The sequence below is a fragment of the Triticum urartu genome, chromosome 7A, assembly GCF_056163025.1.
Source record: "Triticum urartu cultivar PI428250 chromosome 7A, HENAU_Tu73, whole genome shotgun sequence".
NCBI classification, from domain to species: domain Eukaryota; kingdom Viridiplantae; phylum Streptophyta; class Magnoliopsida; order Poales; family Poaceae; genus Triticum; species Triticum urartu.
Window position 1 is genome coordinate 571,274,716 of NC_141879.1, and position 9,060 is coordinate 571,283,775.

The 9,060-nt window shown below is 48.2% G+C and overlaps 2 protein-coding genes and 3 non-coding genes across 5 annotated transcripts; 4 read left to right on the plus strand and 1 right to left on the minus strand.

Moving 5' to 3' along the window:
• The first annotated feature begins 281 nt into the window (after positions 1–281).
• LOC125522540 (uncharacterized) lies at positions 282–1,129 on the plus strand. Its single transcript, XM_048687591.2, has one exon. It carries the CDS (start codon positions 346–348, stop codon positions 922–924), a length of 579 nt encoding a protein of 192 aa, XP_048543548.2. The 5' UTR covers positions 282–345; the 3' UTR covers positions 925–1,129.
• Positions 1,130–1,289: 160 nt separating this feature from the next.
• Positions 1,290–8,227, minus strand: LOC125522539 (endoglucanase 18). The gene is made up of 4 exons (XM_048687590.2): positions 7,741–8,227; positions 7,359–7,642; positions 1,940–2,692; positions 1,290–1,818 (listed from the first exon to the last, which is right to left on the minus strand). Exons 1-4 carry the CDS (start codon positions 7,931–7,933, stop codon positions 1,486–1,488), a joined length of 1,563 nt encoding a protein of 520 aa, XP_048543547.1. The 5' UTR covers positions 7,934–8,227; the 3' UTR covers positions 1,290–1,485.
• On the plus strand, positions 2,922–2,993 carry TRNAQ-CUG (transfer RNA glutamine (anticodon CUG)). Its single transcript has one exon. It is a non-coding gene; the product is annotated as a tRNA-Gln (tRNA).
• On the plus strand, positions 4,965–5,036 carry TRNAQ-CUG (transfer RNA glutamine (anticodon CUG)). The gene has a single exon. It is a non-coding gene; the product is annotated as a tRNA-Gln (tRNA).
• TRNAQ-CUG (transfer RNA glutamine (anticodon CUG)) lies at positions 7,185–7,256 on the plus strand. Its single transcript has one exon. It is a non-coding gene; the product is annotated as a tRNA-Gln (tRNA).
• Positions 8,228–9,060: the final 833 nt, after the last annotated feature.

Consider the following 9,060-nt stretch of genomic DNA (forward strand, 5'->3'; position numbering starts at 1 on the left):
AGTGAAGATTATATTTGCTCTTTTATAAGTAGCAGAGATTCGTCTAGTATTACCGTAGACCTAACTTTTTGATAAAGAAATAGTAGAGTTAAATGGACAGTTCAGCCTTTTTAACTCTACAGAATTTCTACGTAAAAACAACTCCACAGAATTTCTATTGGGCACAAAATATATACGTAGAATTTTTCTTTTTGTTTCCAGTGGCGGTTTAATCCGAGACATTGAATTCTCCATCGGACCGTCGACGGACGGCGCAGTTGATCAGCCCTGCCCCTAGTATCCCCAGCCACCCAAACCCCATCATCAAACCGGCGCCAAGAAAACCAGACACCATCCGGCGACGCCATGAAGCACCTCCTCCTCCCCTCCCAGCTCCCTCTCCTCCTCCACGGCCGCGCCTCCAAGCCCCTATTCCTCCACGCCCGCCAGCGCCACCGCCACGCCCCAAGCGCGGCACCCGACGGCAACTCCGGCGACACCTCCACGGCCGCGTCCGAGCCGCCTCCCACGAACACCCAGCCCAGCCCGCCACCCTCCGCGCCTCCGTCCGCCAACTCCGGCACCACCAGCGTCAAGACCCGCCTCCGGTCGAGGAACCAGGCCCGCCGCGTCCAGGAGCCGTACCTGCCCCCGGTGGAGGTGAAGATGATGAGGGGCAAGGGCAAGGCGAACGCTTCCGCGGCGCCGAGGAGGGAGAAGGAGAAGCGGAAGAAGACGTGGGACGAGATGAGCCTCGGCGAGAAGGCCTACGAGCTGTACGTCGGGGAGAAGGGCGCCCTCTTCTGGCTCAACAAGTTCGCCTACGCCTCCATCTTCATCATGGCCGGCGCCTGGATCCTGTTCCGCTTCGTCGGGCCCGCCACCGGGCTCTACCAGCTCGACGCGCCGCCGCTGGCGCCCACGGACGTCCTGCGCGGCTCCTAGCGAGAGCGAGTGCCTAGGTTTCTTGATAGATAGCTCGGCGGGTAAGATAAGGGATGGGTGACCGGAAAAGAAGATCGATGGATAATTGCTGCTTACAATGGCTTCGATGGTATGCTTGTATGTGATTATTATGAAATTATCGTAGATGGATGCATGTATATTGTATTTCCTGGGTAATTTTTGGAGCTAAAGTTTTCACCCTGAATTACTGAACAATTTACACACCACGGAACTCTGTTTCGTTAATGGGGTTTTTGTTGTCATGTAAAATTCGATGTTAATAGGCTCAGACAACTGAACTGATGCAACAATTTGAAGTTGAAGATCATGATGTCAACAACAATATTACCAAGCAAACAAAATTCCTAAGAAACTCCTCATCATAACACACATGTACACATTCTGAACTTCTCCATGACACAACAACACGGTGATCTCCCTACTGAGAAATGACTGATCAATTCATCGATCAGTTCGTCAACTCAGATGGACCACGAGTTGATCTACACAAAACAGTCAGCTAGCAGTTAACAGGTTAGGATACAGCAATCGATGAACCGATCAGGTCGACAAGGACTGCGCGACGGAGGACGTGGAGAGGAGCCCGGAGAGGAGGCCGACGATGAGGGCGCTGTTGTACGTGGTGGCCTCGTTCTGCATCACGTTCTGCCGCTCGTCCACGAACGAGTCGTTCTTGAAGGGGCCCCCGACGAGCGCGCCCGCGGCCACGTTCGGGTTGGGGTCCGGCGACTCGAGCCACTCCTGGCCGCCGCAGCCCGTGTTGACGTCCGCCGGGATGGACGCGCCGCGGTGGTGCACCCGCTGCGGGTAGCTGTCGCCGTACCCGACCAGGTAGCTCAGCTTCATCGGGTTGTCCCCCAGCACGTAGTCCGCCTGCCATTGCCAAACATACATCGGTCGCATTCTCAGGCTCTGACAATCTGACTGAAGAAATACTCTGGAAAGTGCACTGACATAGCCATTTCTCTGAACGATTTCTGGGAAGAGCACTGACCTGGGACTGGGCGAACTTGCGCAGGTCGGCCGGCGAGAAGCTCTGCCCGCCGCAGGTGAGCTCCGTCTTGCCCGAGGTGAGCATGTAGTCGCCGTAAACGGCGGCGAGGAAGGCGGAGGCCACGGGGTGCTGGAGCGAGTTCCAGTCGGCCACATACAGCAACCCACCTTCCGTTCTGAACGCGGCGGTTTCGGAGTCCGGCAGAAGGATGCACATGACGGCGTCGGCGGTCTGCTTGTACGACTCCAGGCCTTCGTTGTCGTCGGCGACATCGGCCCCCTGCGACGCGAAGAAGCTCACCCTCGACAGGAGGACCTGGGTGCCCGGGCGCTTGTCGTCCCAGCTGAAGTAGCGGGGGTTGCCGAGGTCGGCGAAGTCCTCGCCGTTCTTGCCGGTGGCGTAGGCGAGGTAGCTGCCGTTGCCGGTGGCGTGGAAGAGCCAGCCGCTCGCCCACAGCAGCTCGTCCTGGTACGTGGTGGAGTTGTAGTACTTGGCGAGCTCCGGGAAGGTGCGCGTGTAGGCGGCCCTGTGCCGGTCCGCGAACGCGAAGAGCTGCTCCGCGTGGCCCAGGAGGGACGACGAGTAGGGCGCGTCGATGGGCTTGTAGACCAGCGACGCCGCGGCCATCGCCGCCGCCGTCTCGGCCGCCACGTCGCTGCCGGGGGAGTTCGCGGTGATCTTGGTCAGCGGCCGCTTCTCCGACATGGTCTCCGGTCTCTCCCAGCACTTGTGGTCCGCTTCAGGGTCGCCTACCTGGTCGATGAGCACAACAAGTCAACAACACATGTGTATATCCCTCTTCACAATCGGTTCTTCTGAAATTCGCATATGCATTTTGCAAGTTTTTGTCATCCACGTCAGTCCTGAACTATTTTGCACGACGGTCCAGTTCGAATTGTTCGCATTTTTGTTAGATTAATTAATATAAGCTTTTGAGGAGGAATATATTTGTAGTCTTTAAGCTGATCATATAGCATCAATTGGTCTTATGGTCTAGTGGTTAGGACATTGGACTCTGAATCCAGTAACCCGAGTTCAAGTCTCGGTAGGACCTTGTTTTTTTTTTTGCTTGGCTTTCTTACTCTTTTCCGTCTTGTTTTTTTTTGTTTGCCTTTTGTATCTTACTATTTTCTGTCTAAAAATTAAGAACTTCGAAATGATATGGTTAGAGAAACAACTACTTTTTCCTGTTTAAATATCAAGAACTTCAAAATCATATGGTCGAGAAACAACAAACAAAAGAGTTCGCTGAATCTGATTATCCAAGAAGATGCACAGTAACCTGAAATCCATCTCTTCTAAATTTTCTTTTCCGTCTAAAAATTAATAACTTTAAAATGATATGGTCAGAGAAACAACTACTTTTTCTGTCTAAAAAGTAAGAACTTAAAAATGATGTGGTCAGAGAAACAACAAAAAAAGAGTTCGATGAATTTGATTATCCAAGAAGGTGTGCGGTAACCTGAATTCCATCTCTTCTAAGTTCTGGTGGAGGGCAGCCGATGGCGAGCTGAAAGTCCACTGGATGGCCTTGGATTAAATGTGTAGGTGGGGAATGTGTTTTAGAGATTTCAAGATATTTAATCAAGCCCTCCTCACTAAACAAGTTTGACGTATTCTGATGGTTCCTAGTTCACTTTGTGCAAGATTTCTTAAGGCTCACTATTTCCACTGGATGGCCTTGGGTTAAATGTGTAGAAAGAAGCGAGGCGGGGAATGGGTTTTAGAGATTTCAAGATATTTAATCAAGCCCTCCTCTCTAAACAAGTTTGACGTATTCTGATGGTTCCTAGTTCACTTTGTGCAAGAGTTCTTAAGGCCCACTATTTCCACTGGATGGCCTTGGATTAAATGTGTGTAGAAGGAAGCAAGGCGGGGAATAGGTTTTAGAGATTTCAAGATATTTAATCAAGCCCTCCTCTCTAAACAAGTTTGACGTATTCTGATGGTTCCTAGTAATTTTGTGCAAGAGTTCTTAAGGCTCGCTATTTTGAGGACATGGACGCGAGGCCGACGTCCCAAACAAGATGAAGATACATGTGTGGTGAATGATTTGGGATGGTTTAGCTGTAGGAATTGACCTACACATGCGCATGATTAAACCGAGGATATTTTGTGCAGAGAAGATGCAATTATGCATCAATTCTGGCGTTGTCCTCATTCTGTTCATTTTTGGAAACTGCTATGTGATGAGGTTGTGGCGCCAGAGCATCCACAATGTGTAGTTTTGTTGTGGGCATCGATAAGTCCTCTGTCCTACTACAGGTGATGCGACAACCTTTACTAAGTCCAAACGATTGTCAACTACCAGATCCGCTGGTCCGCTATATTCACGCCCACAAGCACAAATCTTCGACGCGGAATATAATCCTAAAGCTTTTGAAATGCTTCTAATAACCAACGAATGGCAAGTGATCTTCTTTGTTTAGATCCTATTTCAATCGGAACTTTCCGCGTCGATCTTTTTTTATTACGTCTTGTTTTTACTCTTATATTGGGAGTTACTCTACGTATTGCTTGACGTAAAACATTGGACAATTTATTTGTGAAAATGTATGTCTATTTAAATCGCACATAAAAAAATCTGGTCAAAAATTCATTGTAAATATGAATTCCTTTATTATAAGAGCAGCTAAACCTTATTTGGCCACTACAGGAGCAACTGGTAATGGTCATTATGGAGAAATCCTTTACAAGGATAGGTTAGTTTCTATAGTTGTCTCTAAGCTTGAGGCTGCCTCTATACATTGCATGGAGGTGCCTCTAACAAAAAATCCTTAGCATCGCCTCCAAGCTAAGAGACTGCCTACAAGCTTTTGTTTCAACTAAAGTATTCATCTGTCCCTATATGTCATCCCTGTTTTTGTGTGACCGATGTAGAGGATGAACTAAAATGCCATACATTGCAGCGTTTTGGCTAATCTTAGAGGCAGCAATGTCGACCCAGTATTTTTGTCAGATTAATTAATAAGCTTTTGAGACGAAACATATTTGTAGGCTTTAAGCTGAATATATAACATTAAATGGTCCTATGGTCTAGTGGTTAGGACATTGGACTCTGAATCCAGTAACCCGAGTTCAAGTCTCGGTAGGACCTTATTTTTTTTGTTTGGCTTTTGTATCTTACTCTTTTCCGTCTAAGAATTAAGAACTTCGAAATGATATGGTCAGAGAAACAACTACTTTTTTCTGTTTAAATATCAAGAACTTCAAAATCATATAGTCAGAGAAACAAAAAAAAAAGAGTTCGTTGAGTCTGATTATCCAAGAAGAAATGCGGTAACACGAAATCCATCTCTTCTAAATTTTCTTTTCCGTCTAAGAACTAAGAACTTCAAAATGCTATGGTCAGAAAAACAATTACTTTTTCTATCTCGAAATCAAGAACTTCAAAATGATGTGGTCAGAGAAACAACAAAAAAAGAGTTCGCTGAATCTGATTATCCAAGAAGATGTGCGGTAACTTGAATTCCATCTCTTCTAAATTTTGGTGGATGGCAGCCGATGGCGAGTAGAAAGTACAATGGATGACCTTGGATTAATTGCGTAGAAGGAAGCGAGGTGGGGAATGGGTCTAAGAGATTTCAAGATATTTAGGCCCTGTTTGGATCCTTTCCACTCCCCAACTGCAGCTCCCGGAGCGGAGGGAGCGCCAACATAATTGCAGGGAGCGGCTCGAACCCAGCTCCTCACGCGGAGTGGAGTTATGAGACCGGAGAGCTTCCGAACATGCAGTTAAGCCAGCCCTGCACTCTAAACAAGTTTGACGTATTTTGATGGTTCCTAGTTCACTTTGTGCAAGAGTTCTTAAGGCTCACTATTCTGAGGACATGGACACGAGGCCAACGTCCCAAACAAGATGAAGATACATGCTTGGTGAATGATTTGGAATGGTTTTAGCTGGAGGAATTGAACTACATAGGCGCATGATTAAAACATAGATATTTTGTGTCGTGTGTGGCAGAGAAGATGCCATTACGTATCAATTCTAGCACTGTACATATTCTGTTGATTTTTAAAAACTGCTACATGATGAGTTTGTGGCGCTAGAGCATCCACAATGTGCAGTTTTGCCGCCTCTAAGCCTTTGGAGGTTGCCTCCATACATTGCATGGAGGTGCCTCTAACAAAAAAAATTCTTAGCATCGCCTCCAAGCTTTCGTTTCAATTAAAGTATTCATCTGTCCCTATATGTCATCCCTTTTGTGGAGCCTCCCAACTGAAAAGTGAATCACATAACAACTTGATTTTTTTTTGTGGGACTGTTGTAGAGGCTCCACTAAAATGCCATACATTGCAGTGTTTTGGCTAACCTTAGAGGCAGCAAATGTCGACCCTAGCTTAGAGGCAATGCTGTCTCCAACAATCGTGGGAAGGACATGGAGACAGTTGAGTGCATGCGTGCATGGATACTAGAATGGCTGGGAAGAGTGAGTGCGGAAGAGAAGAAGATGGTAATACGGGCCTGGTATGAACTCTGGCTAGCTAAGAACAATTTAATGGACAGAAACACACTCCATCCCAAAATAACTGTCTTAACCTTAGTGCAACTTTGTATTAAAGTTAATATAAAGTTGAGACACTTATTTTGGGACGGAGGGAGTATGTTGAAGAGCCGTTATGCATCAAGGACAGAGTGGTTCGGCTAGCTGGGGAGTGAAGGCTCAGGGATGTGGCGGCCGTGCAGCCGCCGATGCTGTGTGAGCTGGAATGCTGGAGAAGACCAGAGGATGGGTGTCTCAAGATCAACTTCGACGGCGCCCTAGCTAAACATCAAGGTTCTAGTGGGGGAGGTGTTGTCCTTTGGGACAACCATGGCAACTTCATAGCTGGAGCTTGCCATTTTCTTCACTCGTCGTCGACTCAGAAACGGTGGGAGCTGCTCGCATATCGCAGGTCCATCCACTCGGTGCAAGAACTCAACATCCAAAAGGTGATTCTCAAGACGAATTCACAAAGAGGTGGTTTGAAATATTAGAAGCGAGGAAAATGATCTTTCAGCTAATGGGCAACTTGTTGAAGAGATTAAGGTTTTGCTCACAAAGTTTCAGGAGTTTAGGATTGATTGGGTGCAACGTTCTGTGAATTAAGTCACACAGTCCTACCTAGGGAAGGTTGCCATAATGCGTTATGTAAAATCTGACTCCATGTGGCTCCGGGGTGTGTGAGATTGGAGATCACTAGTGAGGGGGCTATGAACTTTGAATAAATAAGTACAATTTTCCACTGAGTAAGAACATCAAGAGGTCCTATGGTCTAGTGGTTAGGACATTGGACTCTGAATCCAGTAACCCGAGTTCAAGTCTCGGTAGGACCTTATTTTTTGGTGCGTGTCTTGGTTTTTTGCGTCTATAAAAATCAAGAACTTCAAAACGATATGGTCAAGAAACAAAAAATAATATGTTTTTTGCATGATCACCTGGATGTAGAGGACGTCGTCGGCGGGGTGCGCATTGACGAGGTAGTCCATGATCCAGCGCAGCGCGTCGAGGGCGGAGTCCCGCTGCTTGGCGGCCTCCATGGCGCCGCCGTACTCGAGGACGGACCACGACAGCATGGTGGCCGTGAACGCCAGCGGGAACCCGAACTTGATGTGGTCGCCGGCGTCGTACATCCCCCGGGAGAGGTCCAGCCCGGCCGCCTGCCCGTCGTCCACCGCCGAGTCCCCCCTCCACGGGATCTCGTTCTTCACCAGCTTCCCGGCTTCACCGCCGATCGAACAAAACCAAGAACAGCACAAATTCCAATTCAGATGCCACGCAGATTGCGAAGGATAATGCGTGCGTGTCATGCGTGCGTACATTTCTGGACCTGGAAGAACTGGAGGGCCACGGCGAGCGCCTCGGCGTACTTGTGGTCGACGGAGCCGGGGACGGGGCGGTCGCCGCCGCCGCCGCCGTTCCGGTTGCGGACGAACACGATGGCCGCCGTGATGCCGAGCGCGACGAGCAGCAGCACCAGGACGCAGCAGCAGCCCCGCACGCAGCTCGCCATTGCTGAATGGCCGCGCCCGACGGCTCCTAGTTCCTCCCGCGGATCAGCGGCCCGATCGACCCCGCGAAATTACCGATCGATCTCCGGGACGGCCGATCGGTCGCATCGACGAAACAGAAGGGATTAAGACCACCGGGGGAACTGCACGCGTCGCCAACTGATTAGGCGCGACGTCGGTCGAGGAACCGACCGACACAACGCGCGCGGGCGGGCGGGCAGACGTGCCGGCGGCGATGGGAAGAAGGAGAGACTCGCGTGGGCGCGTGGGTGGGGAGTTAGAGGCTGGCCATTACCGTCTCCCCATGATCGGTTGCTGACAAGTGACACGTATGATCGATCCCTTCTTGTGGTTGCAGTTACCGGGATGCCACGTAGATGCTGGCAGGGTTCAAAACTTCAGCCAAGTTTGACTGCTCTAAACAAAACAAGTTTCTGCTGGGTATTGAAATATTCGTTACCCCGAGATTTGGTTAAAATTCAGTGAATTTCGAAACATCGAGTCCCGCTTCGAAAAAAAAATCAAGCTCGAACGAGTTTCTAAACTATCAAAAATTTGGATATTTTGGTGAGGCCTAGAATTTACATTGTACCGAAATTTAAAACCAAGGATGCAGGGACTACTAGGGAGGCTCAACTTTGCAAAGTCGCGCGGATACACGATGTATTCCCTCCGTTCACAAATATAAGATGTCCTAACATTTTCTTAAATCGGATGTATATTGACGCGTCTAATTATCTTTGTTCACTCATTTCAGTCTGTATGTATTTGTCAAAAGAAATATCCAAAATATATTATAATTTGGAAGGAGTGCATCTGGTTAATGTATAGTCTTAAAAAAAAGAAATCAACAAGAGGAGCTCCCATCCCTTTACTTTTTTTTACTTGAATGAAACCATATGTACCACGAAGTTCAATAATAATGAAAATAAAACATACAAATCATTATGGCACAATAACAACCTTCACCATGTGAACAACGGTCAACTGGAACTACTAGGAAGCAGATCTAGATGAGAGCTCTGACCTCCTCATTTGTTGTGCTTCTGTTCTTTTGTGCAATGGCTCCAGGAATTGATGACCAGGATTCCATGTCAAGAGGCAAGGCAAGGCTAATAAGAGCAAGGTC

Bases quoted from the DNA above. Each gene is read 5' to 3' on its own strand.
- LOC125522540 (XM_048687591.2), top strand. From the start codon at position 346: ATGAAGCACCTCCTCCTCCCCTCCCAGCTCCCTCTCCTCCTCCACGGC.
- LOC125522539 (XM_048687590.2), bottom strand. From the start codon at position 7,933: ATGGCGAGCTGCGTGCGGGGCTGCTGCTGCGTCCTGGTGCTGCTGCTC. The intron at 7,643-7,740 runs GTACGCACGCAT...TCGGCGGTGAAG, and splicing joins GTTCTTCCAGGTCCAGAAAT to CCGGGAAGCTGGTGAAGAAC. The intron at 2,693-7,358 runs GTGATCATGCAA...CTCATCGACCAG, and splicing joins ACGACGTCCTCTACATCCAG to GTAGGCGACCCTGAAGCGGA.